At 36.1% G+C, this 19,441-nt stretch overlaps 1 protein-coding gene across 1 annotated transcript in view; it reads left to right on the forward strand.

The window, feature by feature from the left end:
* Window positions 1-18,450, forward strand: part of LOC124357917 (lysosomal alpha-mannosidase-like) — a 109,824-nt gene extending 91,374 nt beyond the window's left edge. Inside the window, exons 8-17 of the mRNA XM_046810034.1 lie at window positions 923-1,136; window positions 2,796-2,989; window positions 4,781-4,965; window positions 5,956-6,224; window positions 7,378-7,594; window positions 8,982-9,099; window positions 10,219-10,489; window positions 11,235-11,576; window positions 14,577-14,729; window positions 15,920-18,450. Coding sequence (XP_046665990.1) covers window positions 923-1,136; window positions 2,796-2,989; window positions 4,781-4,965; window positions 5,956-6,224; window positions 7,378-7,594; window positions 8,982-9,099; window positions 10,219-10,489; window positions 11,235-11,576; window positions 14,577-14,729; window positions 15,920-16,132 — 2,176 coding nt within the window. The 3' untranslated portion in view covers window positions 16,133-18,450. The remainder of the gene's footprint in view (window positions 1-922; window positions 1,137-2,795; window positions 2,990-4,780; window positions 4,966-5,955; window positions 6,225-7,377; window positions 7,595-8,981; window positions 9,100-10,218; window positions 10,490-11,234; window positions 11,577-14,576; window positions 14,730-15,919) is intronic.
* Window positions 18,451-19,441: the final 991 nt, after the last annotated feature.

Here is a 19,441-nt window from a genome sequence, read left to right on the forward strand (position 1 = left end):
ATTAACTAAGAAAACCCACAAATCACAAAACACCTTATTCTGTAACTCAGGTCCTTAACTGACCATTTCAGCACAATAACACTTGGAACGATAGTGGTTATTAACAGATAAAAGCGTCGATTCGGTAATCACTTGATTGTTTTATTTCATCATGGCTTCTATATTTAAAAATCCTTAGAAATATTTGCCAAAATGTAATATGTTTTTAGTATTACACGTTTTTTATCACAACGTATTAAAAAATTGCTATCACAATTTAATTCATAACATATCTTACTTTCGCTAAGGAAAGCCATCTTTTGTCTATTAATTATAAACCGAAAGTGGTATGTATGACTAGTGAAGGATCTGAAACTGTATTGCGATTGGCTGAACATTCCAATCTACGATCAATCTACATTACCAATAATTAATATATCTGCCGTGTCTTGGATAATCTGTTGCTGGCTTTTCTGTTTATGATTGTTTTCCCCCTTCTTGGTTATTTCTAAGGGTTCTCTTTATTCATGGACAATACTATAAATACTTCGCGATTACTTGTAATTTGTCAAATTCTATCGCATCTTTGGATGCGCAATTGTGTTCTGCTATGGTAATTTGTGTAGTATTCAGATGTTATGTGTGGCTTATGTGTTCAGAAACACTATAGTAGATATTTTAGGTTATGTTTTCCAATGTAGACTGAGTCGGAATTTCGTAAACTCTACGTATACACAGTTTATCGTATCCTTCATTAATGTCAAACAGTTTTCCATTGAGCTAGCTTGAAAACAGTTGTTATACTGTGTCTCCTTGATATCCTCCTTATTTGTTAAATCGTTTCTTGGGTGTAAAGTCGACAGACTGATTTTGGCCGTTCTTCATTTTGATTTTTAACGAAATGTATTCCATCATGACATCAAATTTATTTATATTTCGACAGGTACATCAACTCAAAGTTCAACGACGTGAACGTCCTCTACTCCACGCCCGCCTGTTACCTGAAAGCTCTACACGCCGAGAACGTCACTTGGCCTGTCAAGGACAATGATGACTTCTTCCCATATGGCAGCGATGAGCACACCTACTGGACAGGATACTTCACCTCCAGACCTAACCTCAAAAACCTTGTCTATCGCGCCAACAATGTTCTACAAGTAAGTCGCAGTCCATCAGACTTCTTGTACTGTAGGGAATGTAAAAATAAGTTCACCATTCCACGGTAATGTTAAAGGACAAGCTACTTGCAGATTTATTTATTTCCAACGGCATACACAATCTTTTATAAATAAAATACAGCATTTAGGAAAGCAATTGCTTACAAACAAAAATAATCACAACATTGTAAATAGTGGAGTTAAAAAGTACAAAAATACAATAAATAGTAGAAAAAAAGAAACAAGAAAGATTACAATAAAAGGTATACATCGCAACAATCACTACGGGGTTAATATACAATATAACAGTTATAATAACAATAATAATGTCAAAAAACAGATATGGTTGGAAGACAATAAAGCAAACTCACTACAGATTGATCCCAGAATAAATATTGAGGGATTTAGCAAGCAATCCCTTAAAAATAATAATAATAATAAAATAAATAATTTACGGTATTAAAAATAAATAAATAAAATTTAGAGAAATAAAAGTTAAAATCTTTATATGAATAACAAAAATATATTATGAAAATTTGAACCCTATAGACATAATGTGCAAAAAGAATGAAAAAAAAAACCATTTCTCTCCTAAAAAAGTTAGTTTCACATACTAGCAAAATGCAACCACACGTGATTATTTAAAAATCACTTTCTAGTAATGTTATATTCATAGTTTTACCAAATTTCTGATCCCATTATCTCTCTATATAATTTTTATTATTGACTTTTTCAGTGATTTGTGTTATAAATGTTGGCAGCACTGGGATAATATCCAAACACAAGTTATTAAGGAAATAAAAATCCAGATTAAAATAATACTCATAAGTATAATGTACTAGAAATAACCCGTTTACTTTCCAGTTAATCATAACAAAATTATTCTCATCTAAACTGAATACTAGTATTTGTTCAATCGTTTAGAACGAATATATTACTATTTAATTTTAAACAGTTTTGCTATTAAAGACGTAACACACTTATTAAGTTATATTTAACATATAAAAGAATTTATTTAGGCGAATGTATTGACCTCACCCACATAATTTACATTCTTTCAAAATACACAATTTCTTAAAATCGCTTGGAGTTGTAAATAACATCCCCTTTCCAACTTACTCCTTGTTTTCACTTCTCAACTGAGTAATACAATACCAAGAAATATTGGTTTTTTTCTTTACATGTAACATAGGCAAATAAACAATAGAACTTTGACAATGACAAATTCTGTCCATGTGAACAAAAACCATCAAAACCCACGCAAAACTTTTAGAATTTCCACGTGTAGACCATTTACTAATTCCCGAGAATCGTTCATTTTTGAAAACACCCACAAAACACAGTAGCTGAATACACACTGGAGGGCTCAACAGTAGAAAGGTCAATTCTTCCAATACTCACTCTGGTAGATACCAGTTCAGGAATATTCACATGCACCATTCTACGCAAACGAAATTGATGCAATGCCTACAGCATTCCATAGATTTTGTTTGGTAGGCGAATTGTATAGATTTCTTTTTTTTGTCAGATACCGTTTTCCATCTAGAAAGACGGGGATGGTCTGTAAACCAATGACTAGTTCTCGATTTTCTTTTGAGAGCAAGGATATCATCCTTATTTGCTTCCAAATCCACATGATTTAATGGCAATGCTCGGCAGGCGGTGAAGCAGCTGCGAGTTGTGCTGGACACAGAGTTGGAAGAGGAGGAGACTCTGATGAACCGAGCGATGGGGATCGCCCAGCATCACGATGCTGTCTCCGGGACCGAGAAGCAGCACGTCAGTGATGACTACGCTCTATACCTCAGCGAGGGGTTGGACGCATCAGAGAAGATCTTCTCTGCAGCCTACAAGTAAGTTCACATCTCAATGAAGTAAATGTTGAATTTAGCTCCAGTCCACCTTCCTGTTACGTGCAGCATCTGAAATCTGATGCTGATGCAGACTCGATTCCTGAAATCTGGAGTCATGTTCGTCTGAATGGATCCACAAATAGTCAGTGAAGAAGAACGAAGACGCGTAAAAAAACCCCTGCATCGTTTCGACATCAGAGACACCCAGACTACAAAAAGCACTGCAATCTTAGGTGAAGGAGGTATTCTCATTGCTTCAAATCAATTGCACAATTGAGCCCACTACGATGTTGGCTGACATGATCCCAAAGTACGGTGGAGCAAGGTTGCTCATTTGAATACCAAGTGTTTCTGACATTTAGGACGATAGCGATTGTGTACACATAGTATACTTTCCATGTACGTCCTTTGGCGAATGTATAAAGAACAAAAAACTCGTTATATGTTTTTATAAGACTTGAGTGTCATGTTGCAAATATCTAAACTTGAAGAATATAGAAATTGGTGGCAATTTTGTTTTAGAAGTCGATCAAGATCTATTGTATTCTATAATGTCCTGTTTTTAAAAAGTTGTATTATTCATGTCTGACCCCATTAGGTCTAAATGAGAAACAAAACGTCATTTAGATCTTCTATGCATAAAGCAGCTATGGCTCGAAGGGCTGATATGATGTAAATGTTGAATTTAGCTCCATTTCACCTTCCTCTTACGTGCAGCATCTGAAATCTGGAGTCATGTTCGTATGAATGGATCCAAAAATGGGAATTAGGCCTTTTACTACAGAATACGCCCTTCTGTAAAGCGAGACTAGGACCTGGTTCTGTCTGGTTCACAATACCTTTTGGAGCATTTATCTCTCGTTTATAGAGCATTTATCTCTCGGTTATAGAGCATTTCAACTTCGTGTCTCTACGGGCTGTTGGCCTCTGAAAGGCCTGGTGTATGGGAAGATACAGCAACTGGAAATCCCAGGTACCAGAATCTAAAATAATAGTTTCTGAAGAATTAGAGCTTGAAGATATTTTCATGGCTCCTTATAATCTCTCTCTAAATACTACCCTGATGCTTCTGGTTTCTATCAGATATATAAGTCTGGGAGTTTCATTCCGGAAATCTGATAATAGATTCAAAGGAAAATACTGTCCTATAGGAGAATTCCAGCATACAGGATATTTCTACATTTATAACTTTTGGTCCACTGTGAATCCATGACTAAATACTTTAATGGAACATTTTCCTTCTTCAAGAAGATCATGGATTCTATATACTGTAGGTCTCTTGAAGACGACATTCTTTTGAAAATTCGAAATATTGAAGTCTTTACGAGTTTCCGGTTTCTGCAAGTTTTCTTCGTTTGGAGTATGTAACTTTTCCTCCGATTGATGTTCCCTACCTTCGGACGATACCGGCCTCTGGTAGGTCGTGGTCACTGCGGGATTGAAGGTTCCATAACCATCTGGATCTAGAGTTGTAGGCCTCTGATATTGGGCGTCTCGGCTAATGTAAACATCCCATTCCTAAAAACGTCCGGCTTCTTTTGGTCTTAATGGATTTTGAGATATATCAGCTCTAATTACCAAGACTTTGGCAGTTTTCAGCCTCTTGAACTTCTCGTATTCTGATTTCTGGGATATCAGGATCCAGGAGTTTCCCACCTCAGAAGGTTGCATTAAAAATTGTTAAGCAATACAAATCTTTCGGTGCTGAAATTATAGCTTTATCCATATTTAAATTACAACTAGATACAAGTTCCACTTACAATTTAATGATTACACGTTGTGTGATTTCAGGAAATGGCTAGGCAATGACCTTCCGGTGCAGAAATTCTGCCGTATGGCCAATATAAGCCAGTGCGAGAAAGTTGAAGGTGCCTACAGATTTACTGTCTCCGTCTACAATCCATTGGCACATCCAGTCACCCATCCAGTCCGTGTACCAGTCATACCAGGAAGCTATAAGGTCATCGGACCCACAGGTACGTTTTATGGTTTCTAGGATTCCAGAGTGTAGGATTCGTGATCTGAGGACGAGAAAGTACCGATCAGAAATGCCGCTGGCAATCAGTGCGGGCTTCGGTGGCGCCTTTGCATCACCCCGCACTTTTGGGAAAAAACGAAATACGCCCCTCAATATAATACCTGAATTCAAGCTCAGATCACATGAGCCCACGTAAATATCGATTATAACTTTTATACCAGGTGTCTTAGAAGTCCCCACCCCATTAACTTTCTTATGAGTAGAGATGGAGTGATTTACTTAGCCGGATGTTTATATGATAGTTATGATATGATGTATATATGATAAATATTTAATAGCAAACACATTTTATTCCGTGGGCGAGTTCCTGGAACACAGCAACCAACGTTGTCAGAGCTGAAATGCGTGGGGAACTGAAGGGTGAGCGACACAATTGATATGAAATATTTAAAAATATGTGTATATGTATAGTTGTGAAATTTATTGAATACATTATTATTATTTATTTATTTTAAACGTTTTATACATGACGAAGCTTTTTGGCTGAAAAATAGGATTAGTGACGCATCTTATACAATTTTGTATAATTGTTAAATAATGACAATAAAGAATTATTGAATTGAATTGAATGACCAAAATATCCCTTTGGGGGGGGGGAGGGTTAAACATTTTCTTACGTCGGAAACCTCCAAAACCTCATCAGTTGGTCACATAACCAAAGTGCATAACTCCATATCTATTCACAAGAAAGTTAATAGGGGAGCGGGTAAAAAATGGTAGATAGGGACATATTGACTTACCTGTCGCTGACATCGCTTCTTTTCAGGAGAAATAAAATAACCGATATAAATTTTCACAGAAGTCAAATAAAGTTTATTCATTCTAATAATGTAGCTATTGTAGGTCCCCGGTAAGAAAAATTGTAAGAAAAATTGTGATCTACGTATAATACAAAAGTAGCATTTATTGATTTTCACTATTTATTCAGGAGAGGAGATTCCAAACGAGCTGGTCCCAATCCCCCAGGAGGTGAGAGAGATCCCGGGACGCAACACCAACGCCTCCTTGGAGCTGTTCTTCTACGCGGAGGATGTGCCTGCTCTGGGACTGATGTCCTACCATGTGGAGAGGTTCGAGGGTGGGGTCGTGCCGGTAGCTGAACGCCAGAACCTGAGCCTGCCGGGCCACAACGCTAACCTGACCGCTCCTCTAGAGACCTCCCAGGAGACTCCTGAAGACATCGAGGTCGATAACGGGGTACGTATGAAAATAAGTCTACCATTAAACTGAAAAATACAAAGCCTGGAATAATAATTAACAATTACAAATCGTTGCGCTTTCAAAAGTTCAACTGCAACAGAATGCTTTTATCTCGATGATCATTCTTGAAACTCTTAGATTAAAGTCATATTCGCCCGTCCTTTTGGTTCCGCTTGGATCATTGTTCTTATATGTACATCACCTGTTTGTGTAATAAGAGTATACTAGGTACATGGGCATAACATTAGACTCATATAAATATTTATACATAATTTCATTAACGTAGTTACAAAACTTGAATTGAACTAAAAAATCATATTAACTGTTCTGTAATGTACAAATCATGCACATAAACTAAGCAAATAAACATTAGTTGTTATATTTAATTCGACAAATTGAGAGGAAAGTAATGATATGGGACCATTTATTAATTTTAACTAATTGATATTCAACTCTAAAAACAGTTTAAGAATTAATTGATGATTAAATGTCGAAATTCCCTCGAAAAACTAAAAGCAACAGATACACGTGACTTTCTAACTCACTGACCTCCATCATGGTTTGTACCAGCCCGAAGCTATTTCGATGGTATCTACCTCTTGAAGGTTTTAGCTTATGGGAGCTCTAAGCTTCAGGAAGGTCCAGCATTCTAGAATTCCTGTGTTCTCTCCGTTCTCTAAGTGAACTAAACAAAACTATAAATAGCCATTCAGAATGTCATCTGCAATCTTTCCTTTGTTTGAAGGTTATTTTTGACAATGGAAGGATTGTGAAGGAAACAGGATTTTTCCGGACATTTGCCATCGTTCAGTGAAACAACATGTAGGTTGCGATTCCTGACTAAGGCGTGCCACAACGCTTTGGTAAGATTTGTTTATTTTAACCTAGTTTGTAATTATGTATTAGGTTAGTTCTTTACCTGAAGAAGAGATCAGATTGCAGATCTCGAAACGTAGTATTATTGGTTTCTTGTTTCACTGAACGATGGCAAATGTCCGGAAAAATCTGCAATCTGATGGTGTAAACTATACAAGTTGGCATGTGAAGTGTTGGTAAACCTTTTTCTGTACAACCAATTCTAAAGTACTGTAGACATTTTCAACTTGAACAAATTACAAGACTCGAAACTCACCTATTGAAACGGGTTTAGGTCCTGAAGCTGATCTTCAACATCTCAACCGGCCAACTGCAGTTCATCATAAGAGACCAGGAGACGTGGGCATTTCACCAAAACTTCTTCCACTACGAGGGTTCCAAGGGCTACAACTTCAACACCTACAACCGGGCGTCTGGAGCCTACATCTTCAGGCCGGTCAAGGACGAGGTGGATGTCGTCGCTCCTTACGCCAACGTCTCTATCTTTAGAGGTGAGGTACGCATCTAGTTCTCTTCAGGTAAATGATAAATTAGGTACAAGTTCGTTCAATTATTACATGAATTACGACAATTCCAACCATATCAATAATAATAATTCTGGATTTTGGAGTTTTTAAATTTTAGTATGAAAAATACGATAGGTCGATAAATAAACATCAATGGCTAAAGTGAAGGTATTTCTAATCTTGTAAAGAGAGACTATTAATGTCCTAGTTTAGCATTCCCGCAAAGGATAGCACAGGATTTATTTTAAGATCAGGGTTTCACAATTCGTCGACTACAAATCCACTCTTACTGTCGGAGTGCTTTTAGAACAGACTATAATTGGAATTACAACTGTCAAAGTTAAAGTTTGAACTCAGAAGGAACCAAAATCTAACTATTGATTACGTATTTCACGACTTTTGCAATGGATTGGGTTTTGTTCCCTAAGAGTCAAAGGTTCTTGGCAACCTAGACATAAGGGTGTTCCACCCCCTGCCTGCTTTGACTGCAGATGCTGGTTCAGAGCTGGCTTCTTCTTCTTCCTCGAGGACATGACTGGAGATTAGTGCCCTAAACTTTTCCTCTTGAATGTCGACAGGAAGCGACCCCTACTCCCAACCTTACCCATTCAGAATATCTTGTCACTCCGGAAGCAGCGCAAAAGTCCTTTTAGGACTTGGTGAAATTTTCTAAGCTTCTTGTCCTAAGAGAACAAAATAACACATTTGTATCTACATGAATTAAACATTTTACGAAACTACAGTAGCGCTATTATTTTACCGAATATTAATAAAATCACATCCTGGAACCAGCCCTTAAAGAATTGCGACCCTCGCTTTTCTTCAGCCTATTACAGCTCCAATAGTCGTTCCTTTTCAATAATGATCCCGATGTGCACCAGCAAGTCTTTTTAGCCAAGTCTCATTCCATTCTGTTAATTTACCTATTACGTTTACCTGCCCTTAGTTACGGTACACTTCAAACAACAGTTAAGGGCAGTCTCAAACAAGTACAAGAATGGAAAGGTCAACAGCCCAAGATCCCTAAGGGCCCTTTTTACACAACACAAAGTAGTCCAAATATAATATACGTATTACACAATAAATACAATTAAATTTTGGCCATGTCCAGATTCATATTTTTAGGTGTTCATGGAGAAGAAACATATTGTACTTACATTATTTAAGTACATCATAAAGTATAAATGTTTTTCCTGACGCCATAGTCACCATCAGCACAGTCATCAAAGATTCCAGTGATCACCTGTGGGAGACTGAGGCTAGTAATAAGGGGTTCTATGCCAAACTGGGACCAAGGGTCACAAAATAGTCTATAAATGCCGAATTTCGAAGGAAATGTATATTCTGTTTGACCATAGTTGTTTGCTTGCAGGCAAGCATGTCATAGAAGTCCACCAACAGTTTGGGCCGTGGGTGAGTCAGATAATCCGTCTGTACCAAGGCAAGGACCACCTGGAGTTCCAGTGGCTTGTGGGACCCATCCCTGTAGAGTGAGTACCCAGTGTATGAGTCATGGTAGAATAATCTTAGATCTATATATACAGAGTGTCCCGTAACTCTCTGGACGTAAGTATACCACTATATTGCCCAGGTCAAGACAAACATATTTCACCATGTAAACATGGGTCTGCGATGCTTAGTTTCCCATCTGTCTGTCTGTATGTGTTTTTTATTAAAACTTGGTATCTTAAAAACTCATAAATTAAATTATACCAAGTTTGGATTGAATGTTTACAATAACAAGGCCAGTTAATTAAAAACACATAATGAAATTAACTTTAGTGTTTTTTAATAACGGCCCTTAAAACGTTTAAACTTTGAATATCGTAAAAACTAGCATTAATTATTTCACATAAATTACAAGAATAACAGTTTTTTAAAGGATTTAAGTGACACCAAAATTATTTAAATCGAATAGTAAATAACTGATTCAGAGCAGATTTTTACTGAGAAAAGACATGGCCCACATTGAGTGCTGCCGTTTATTCAGTTTTTGTAATGATGGCTATTCGATGAGAACCTCAATGTGGACCATGCCTTGTCACAGTAAATCTGTTCTAAATAAGCTATTTATTATTCGATTTAAATGATGGTGTCATCACATTTGTAGTAATATCATCTAACAACTGTTATTCATGTAATTCTTAAGAAAACTTTTGGTTATGCGAAGGCAAGTGTTCATAAACCACCGTTCTGTGTTTTCCAGAACGGTAGTTGTCTCTGCTTCTTGTCTCATATCCATGCACGTCACGGCTAAAGACCTCATAACATAAATGACTGAGGCTAATTTGGTACGAACTGAGTTGATGTGGGCACTCCATGTAAACCCTTGATCAAGATGTATTCCAAGGAATTTAGTGGATTATGTTTCTTCTAGAACGGAGTCTGCCAGCATTATGGCAGGCCCACATCCAGAATCTCCACTTCGAAAAGAGAACTACAAAAAATTTGATTTTGAGGCGTTTGTTGTGAGATTGAAACTTAGGAAGTGTTGGGCGCAAATATTTAGGTCAACAAAAGCCTGTTGTTCCAACACTTCCTTTGATTAAGCTCATAGATGCTACAGATTGTGATGTAAGAGTGAGACATTTAGATGTTTTTCTGCGCAGGAAATGGGTGGGAAAAGAGGTGATTACGCGGTACAAGACCCAGCTGATGACCGGGGGAGTGTTGTACACGGACAGCAACGGCCGTCGCCTGATGCGTCGTGTCCGCAACCATCGCACCTCCTGGAACCTGACCTTGACAGAACCCGTGGCCAGCAACTACTACCCTGTCACTTCCGCCGCTGTCATCCTCGGCAATCGCCACCAGGTCACCGTGCTCACGGACCGTCCTCAGGGCGCTGCCAGCCTCACCGACGGCGAGATTGAAATCATGGTACGTATCCTCACTGGCCAAAAACTACTTTAACTGTAGAACATTTTGAAACTTTTAATTGTCATCATTTGAGATTGAGATTTCATCCATATATTTAGGACTGAACGAAAGTAATCTCAAAATTATCATAATGATTTTTGGAATAAACACAAATCCCGAGTATCAATTTTTAGTTACACTAATTAATTTTACGCAGAAGCAGAATATATGTGATTGGTTTACCTTTTGTGAAAAAATGATAACGGTACGCAATGAGGAAAAGTTTTATAGATATTAGTCAATGAAGTCAATGAAACGCACTGAGGTAAATGTTATAGATATGAAATCAACGGTAAGCATTGATAGGTAAATGTTATACACATTAGTCCATATGAAGACAATGGTACGCATTGAGGTAAATTTTGTAGATATTAGTCCTTGAAGACAACGATAAGCATTAAGGTAAATGTTATAGATATGAAAACAACAGTAAGCATTGAGGTAAATGTTATACGTATTAGTTCATGAACAGTACACATTGAGGCAAATTGTTAGATAGTCTATGAAGACAACAGTACGTAATGAGGTAAAAATGTTATAGATATTAGTCCATAAAGACAACGGTAACACGTTGAGGTAAAATGTTATACATATTAGTCTATGAAGACTATAACGGTATGCATTTAGGCAAAATTTATAGACATTAGTCCATGAAGACAACAGTACACATTCCGACCCCTACCAAATAGTCTGTGTTGTCTTTCAGCTGCACCGCAGGCTGCTGTACGATGACGGCAAGGGTGTGTCAGAGCCCTTAGACGAGATGCAGTACAATAAGGGTCTGGTGGCACGGGGTACCCACATCGTACAGCTCAGCAAGACTTACAAGGAGGCCAAGCCCAGGACCAGGGCACCTCCAGCCAACAACACAGTCAACCTCACCACCACCGCTCCTCCCCCTGTGACACAACCGGACACCCCCTACAAGTACCGCGAGGGGGCGGAGCGTCACCGTATCGGCGCTGTCAACCTCGTCTATGGCCCCCTGCTGACCGTCTCCCGCACATCCCTCACCGCCTCCGAGTGGTCCAAGAGGTACCGAATGAAGGTAATGTAACCCTTTGTTACCTACCATGGATGACTTTCATATTTGGCGTTACTCTTACTTTTCCTACTACGAAAGTTGGCTTCAAAACAAAATAATTCTCTGAGGAACTCATCTTCATCTCCTTTCTGCCTTTTTTTACCAATGGCATCTCTTTTTTCAAATTCAAAACGGCTATTTGTTCTATTTCTTTTTATTCCACTAAACTAGAACTGAAAAGAAAAACATAGTCTAAAACACGGCTTAAAATTGGCGCAGATTGTAAAAGTAAAAATGTCACATTTAACAAAAACAACACAAGTTCAAATAATGTTAAAAGTATATAACAGAACTAATAAAAAGTTGTTTTCTCTCATCAATTTATATAGGAGAGAATTAATATTTCGGGATCTTTCCCGAATTGTTTAAGTAGTAATCATTTATCTAATTATGATTAGATAAAACATCCATAATACTATCCATTCTGCTATTTATGGTTCTACTTAACCATATTTTGCTAATCAACATGATAATCTAGTCAAAAGAACCCACATATCTTTGTTAGAAAGTGCTTGCATAAGAATTTGAACAATAATTCAAGAGATAAAACTTGAGGTGTTCAAGTAAATTATGTTTTAGCCTAACACAATTGTTTATGTTGATTTCACCAAATTTATTCAATCTAACTTAACCTTAATTTCAAGGATGGAATAATCCTAGATGAGTATTGTAAGACGCTTATTAATACAGTGATAGTAGGGTGTCATTATCTAATCGGTAAGAATGCGTAAACTTGATAGTCTTCCATTACGGTCCTTGATAAAAATAACGTTTCTGGTACCGATAAATATCCTTATAAATGTAACCTAGGGATCCTTTTTAACAAATATTAAAATGTAACCTAGGGATTTTTTACGAATATTAAGTCTTGCTTAATATTAAAGCAAGCATCAACCTATTATGTAATTTTAAGCCTTACATAATTAAATAAATTATATACCTACAATTCTAGTTTGAGTGACAAGCATTATATATATATATATATATATATATATATATATATATATATATATATATATATAAAATTACGGTAGATAACATTTTATAGCAAATTTGGGTGCTCAGATAGAATTATTCCATCCGTGCATTAAATGCTAGTTTATTAAACAACAATTAGTTAAATAACTTTTTTGTTTTTACGTTTCCATATAAAAGATATGACAATTTCCAACGTAAGTTTGTAAGTTTTCTAAGAACAGGCAGTCCTTAGACAATACTATTAGACTTATTTCTAATAGTATTGGACTAGGTTCTAAGTAGTTACAGAAATTTCCTTAGACAATACCTTAACTACTAGAATACATTTAGAGAATTACCTAATCCAATACAAGTCCACTACTCTAATCACACATTCGCATTATATTAAAAAATGTTAGTGCAACTTAGCATAAATTTGGGTCAAAATAATATTACGTTTTAGGAACTAATTATTGGAATAGTGTAGCTGCTATAAAACAGCTAAATGTTTCTAATTCTGGAAGATTATAACTCGCACAACACGCGTTTATTGGAAAAAAGACTTCAAGAAGGGTTTGCTAATACGTATGTACGTTAACTGCAGTACACTATTATAGTACTAGCGCTCTAATCTGTACTAAAGAATGATAGAGAAACTCACAGTCATGTAAGTCACTTTATGCAGACGAGGCATGAAATTGAATTTTCATTGGAAACAGGATTTCTGCATCTTAGTAAATGAGATTTCATTGATTGCCTACTAGTAATGATAACTTAACGAAAGCAAGACTCAAATTATTTTTATTGAAACCTCCAGACTTCTGAGCGGTATCGACTTGAACAACTCTCCTACACCCATATTGAACGGCCTTCTTCTTTCATACAGTGACAAGATCAAAAATCTTGGACTGACTATTACAAAAACTCTTACTTAGTTGGGTCGATAATGTTACTGAGACTTGTGGCAGGTTATTTGCTATTATTCATAGTCTTAAGCAATTTGCTATTTATTTACCCTTGAATTTGAAAAGTAATGCTAGTGAAGACCCTGATTTTCTGTCATTTCAATTACTTCAAAAAATATGTGTTTCTGTGTTTTCTGTTTTTTTTATTACGTAGTTATAAATGACATGACAATCGACAGATTACAACGTGCTCAAAATTATTGTGTTCGCTTTATCTTCAACCTTAAACGATATGACCATATAACACCCTTCATCAATCAGTTACATTTGCTAAAATTGTATCTACTCCGTCAGTTCCAAATTCTTTGCATTCTATTTTGTATAACGATTATTCCCCTTCATATTTGTCTGAACGCTTTTCTTTATTTCTGAAACACGCAATTGGAATACTCGACGTGGAGCCTCTTTGTTGTCTCTATTCCTATTCATAGATCTTCTATTTACAGAAAATTATGCACAGTCTCTTCTTGTCGACTCTGGAATAATCTCCCGGATCATATCAGAGGTATTCGTAGTCGGGAGCGGTTTCGGGGGGTGCTTAAGGACCATCTGTTTCGGGCCTCGTCGGGTTGACGATACCGTGTCATAGGGTATGGGACGATGGCTTTGTATAAATGGTAATGGGTAAATGTCCGTTAATTTCCTTCCAATTTTTATTTTATTTATTTTTAATTTCATTAAGAACTTTCTTTTCGTTTTAACCATTTTAAATAAGTGTAGATTATCATTTTTTTAATGTAAAACAGTAATGTAGACTGTACTGTTGCTCTTTTTTACGGTTAGGTGTGAGAGAGGACTTAATAGTCCTAACCTCGCCAATTGAATACGTTTTTCTTTGTGTTCAAAAGACATTTTTCATTTAATTTCATAATTGTTACAGAACAGTGAACTTTAGGTAATAATAATGTAATCTTTCACTTATCACACAATCTTCATTCAATGAGTTTTGAAAATACTACTAGGACATGTTGAAATCTCAATAGTCTAATTGTTTTGGCGCAGCAGATAACTGTCTGTAGATAACGCTATCTTTTTCTTTCAGTACACGGGTATGCTCCGCGAGCCTCTGCCACTTAATGTCCACTTGCTCACTCTGGAACGATGGACCAACAACTCTCTGCTGGTCCGCTTGGAGCATCTGTTTGAAGCTAAAGAACACCCCATCTTCTCCCAGCCCGTCAGCGTGGATCTCAAGGTAATTATAAATGTCCTGTATGAGAATCAAACAGTAAAATGCTCATTCACAATCAGAGAGGAGGACCTTTCTAAAGGTAAATTCAGATACTATGTTTTATGGTCAACCTTTTAAAATTTTCATATACGAGGATCGCTCGGAAATTAAGTTAATTTAGTAAATAGAAATTTACGCTAATTTTTCAGCCTTTTTATTTCGTATCATAGGACAACTACTATAGCATTACATAGTAGTTAAGATTTACATCTGAACACATTTTGTATATCAACCAACAATTTTTTCAATGCTTATTGAATAAAATTATGCCATCTATACAAGATGGCACATCACAACAACGAGGTGTAACCCAACTCGATTGATTGGCTTTATTGTTCGATAAGAACATGGTAACCCATATTTCATTACTAGTGACTTATGGGGTGAAAAACTTGTTACCTTCTACACAGTACCTAATAAGAATTAGTAGAGATTGTCTCATTCTCTTTATTTAGAGATCACCAGTCAAAAGCTTGGATACCCATAAGGCACAAACATTATGATATTCAAATTTTCAGTCAAAATTTAATGGACTACTGTTCTTCATATCTGTGAAAATTGAATATTCACCGATTACATTTTCTTGGCAAACACATTTAATGACACTGTGTACTTCACAGTCGGCGGGAGAGTTAATTGCGGCAGCCATTTAAAGACTAGTTTAGAATGGTATAGCGACCTTCACTGTGACACTGCCAGATGCATACTGAACGTACGAGGCGTGTTCAGAAAGTAAGAACCGTTTCATTCCACTGCCGCCGTAGCGCTGCAATCGGTGTCCGCGCATGCGCAACTAGTCGTCCTTGTTCACTGGCTATCAACTCACGCCATTTTAGTTGTTCTACATTGTGTTTTCAGTTTTCTCCGAACGTTTAAGACACTTAGTGATGCCACTGATTATGAGATTCGTTCTGTAATGAGATTTTTTAACGCGAGGAATGGGAAACCGGCTAAAATTTATCGTCAAAAACGAGTTACACCGCGTCATTCCGATCGAGCCGCTACTCCACACGTTCGATTTCCAGATGGTAACTTACCTCTGAACAATCCTCGTATGAGATGAGTATGTATCCAAGTGTAGTTGTGTTAATGGATATGAATGATTAATCTTCAATAACAACAAATTGGTAGAATAACTTATTAATAACTTGCAGAACCTGTTTTCGGAGTTCGAAGTGACCCGTGGTGTGGAGCTGAACCTAGCGGCGAATCAGGAAATGGCGAAGACCATCCGGCTCAAGTGGGATCACGAAGGTTCGAAGACCGAATTCCACAGACCGCCGCTGGACTCAGACCTGGTGGCCGTTCTGGCGCCCATGGATGTTCGGACTTTCCAGCTGTTCGTCCAGCCACGCAAGTCGGCGTGATACTCCGGCTGTGACGCCCTGCCATCCCTACCCATCGTCCCCACCCGCTCTTCAGTCTCTCGGTGATGACTCAACAGAACCTATCAATCCTCTGTCCTGCGGTGACGTAGCCGAGATTGGCTCTAGATATCACGTGCTCGAAAATCCATCAAAGGAAAAACATGTTTATGTCTCACTGGCAATTCGTATAGGAAGGAGGAAGAGGGTTCGAGAAACCCTATCAAAATTTTATCTCGAATACAAAACTTCCCTTAAATTGTACCCCACTAATAATTTAAGCTCTTATTAAGACAATTAAGAAAAGTTAAGAACCATTTCGCCCTTTCTCTGGCCACGTCGCTGCCATTCATGTCCCGCAACAGGTTTCCCATAGTTTGTACTTAGCGCGAGAGGCGGAAGACTGGTGGAGAACTTTTATTATAAGTAACGTAGTAGATTCTATTTTTATAAGTGTTATTTCTGGACAGATTTTTATCGCTATGACGATGTGAATATTGGTTATTCACGCAATTCTGTTCACTGTGTAACTAGGGTATGGTTTTGGCTGAAAATTAAATTGCTTACAATTTAAATACATAGCACTTTTTTACAAACTACCCTTTAGTTTTTAACGTGACTATAGTTTTTTGCCCAGTCTATTTCAGAGTAAATCAGTTTTTACTTCATTAAGTTAGAAGTGTTCGTGTTAAAATCGTGTTAAACGAGGTAGTAACACGAATGAGAGATTGTAACGATCGGCTGTTTCTCGTCAACCGAATTAAATCATTTAGTAGTATAAGAGTAGTAGGCAAGCACAATAAGAATATTTTAACAAACTAGTGCCTGAGCCCATTCATTCATAGATAAGTTTAAGATTGTAGGATTATTCCAGTGCATATATCACAATAAGATCGTGAGTATGGTATTATTTAATTTAAAACCCTTTCAATTCACTTAATGGACCTTCTGGTAATCTATTAATACTGAAATTTTTCTGAGTAAAACACGATCGTGTACATGAATTATATTATTACCACTTGGAAAAGCCAAGGAAGTGATGACTTCCAGTAGTTCAGCAATCCCAAGTGTAAAAATGTCCAGAAAATGAGATTTTGCACTTAATACGAATAGACTATTTATACGGATTCAATACGCACTCTAGAGAATTACATTTTCTGTAATAAAGCTAGCTGTAGCTAACGTTTCTGTAATTGTATCAAATAATGAAGATAAATTCTTGATGATTATGAGATGTTCAATGTTCATCACAAAAGTATTGTTTTTATTGGGGGGGGAGGGCATTACCTTTAGCATAAACAAAATCTATTTTTTGTAATAAAAGAACATAATAAGAGAAACCTACCACAGTAAATTCAAAAATTCAAGGATACACTGAAAGTCGAAAAAATATTGTTATCAGTGAAATGGCTATTGAAAAAACGAAACTGCATAAAAAACAAAAATAGAATTGCTTGCTTTTTGGATGATAATTTATGACTCCTTCCCTGTGATGACTGCTTGAGGTGAAATATTATCACAAAAAATGAGCGTTGGTTAGATTTTAAAATTCTGTCATAACAAAACCTTTCAATAAAGTAAAATAGTTATGACTGTATTTTTTATTTTCTTAGATTGCACTGTTTGGTATAAGTTGGAAAATACATTTTTAAAGTACATCAACGTGTGGTTAAAAGCAACGAAAATTTAAAACGTAAGTTTGAATTTGGTGTTTCCTTTAAGCGAAAAGTGTATAATACGCCTAATAAAGTTTTACAAACACGTATTAAAACGATGAACATTTCCAAATAGTAAACCAAACTCTAAATCTATTGTAATATCGTAGCTAATATTGTAATTATACACATATTCTGTCCCTCAATACACTAAATTATCATGTGATACATTTAGTTTAAGGTCCAACAATCTTCATATGATAAATATAAATAAGTACATAAAAACTGCGTTAGTAGGTAGTAGTAAAACACCTACATAATACAAGATTTTAGGCTGATTAGTTGTAATTTTAAGTTTATTTTTTTAAATTGTAGACAGCTACAGTGTTACTTCCTTTTAATTGTTTATGCGTTTTACAAAGGTATATAAATTACAAACAACTACTAAAGTTATTTTTAAAGGAATTAAGGCATTCTATATATTTCGAATAAAACATAGTTCTTATTATAAGATTTAAATCATTTAGTTTGTACTAATATATGAACTGCAAAACTAGTTTTACTTAATTTATGTGTGTTTGTAACTGAGCTCGATGATTATGTTATTTATGATCATGTATATTTATTGTGGTGTGAAATAAAGAGTGAGAGGAGGGAAGATGTTTATTACTAAAGTATTTATTAAGTTACCTTCATCCATTAGATTACACATCACAACTGTGTTGCTGAAGATAACAAATGATAAGAAAGTCTTCATCCATTAGATTATACATCACAACTGCATTGCTGAAGATAACAAGTGATAAGAAAGTTTTCATCCATTAGATTACATATCACAACTGTATTACTGAAGATAACATATGATAAGAAAGTCTTCATCCATTAGATTACACATCACAACTGTGTTGCTGAAGATAACAAATGATAAGAAAGTCTTCATCAATTAACTTACACATCACAACTGAATTACTGAAGATAACAAATGATAACAAAGTCTTCATCCATTAATTACATATCACAACTGAATTACTGAAGATAACAAATGATAAGAAAGTCTTCATCCTTTAGATTACACATCACAACTATATTGCTAAATATATCAAATGATAAGAAAGTTTTCATCTATTAGATTACACATCAAAACTGTATTATTTAAGATAACAAATGATAAGAAGAGCCAAAGTAAGCAAATTTTGACTAACTGAATCATCTCATCTTGGTCTTTGCAGTCGTGGAGCCGAAAGCCAATATAAAAGCACTCAACCTTGGTTTATTTGGAAAAGATAAAGGAATGTTTCTATGAAAGAAATCGATTATCAGTCTCGCTAATTATTTCGAAGGTCAAAATGAGAGGCAATCGAAAGGGTTAAAAATATGAAAAAATAATCTCAATTCTAGGATTATAACGGCCGGTGTTATTATAACCTACGTAAAAATCTCCAAATTCACACAGCGTCAACATTGCTTACACAATCGGTATCGTTGTTTAAGATTCAGCCAATCACGAGAAAGTTAGCAGCTTTGCTTAACACTGTTGACTAAAGATGTGTCTCCACAGAGAGTCTGAAATATCTCCAGATTAATTGTATAAGCAGTGTTTTGAACAGGAAGATTTATGTGGAATACAAAACGAAAATTTGTGTCATATTATTTCTAG

This window comes from Homalodisca vitripennis, chromosome 3, assembly GCF_021130785.1.
Source record: "Homalodisca vitripennis isolate AUS2020 chromosome 3, UT_GWSS_2.1, whole genome shotgun sequence".
NCBI classification, from domain to species: domain Eukaryota; kingdom Metazoa; phylum Arthropoda; class Insecta; order Hemiptera; family Cicadellidae; genus Homalodisca; species Homalodisca vitripennis.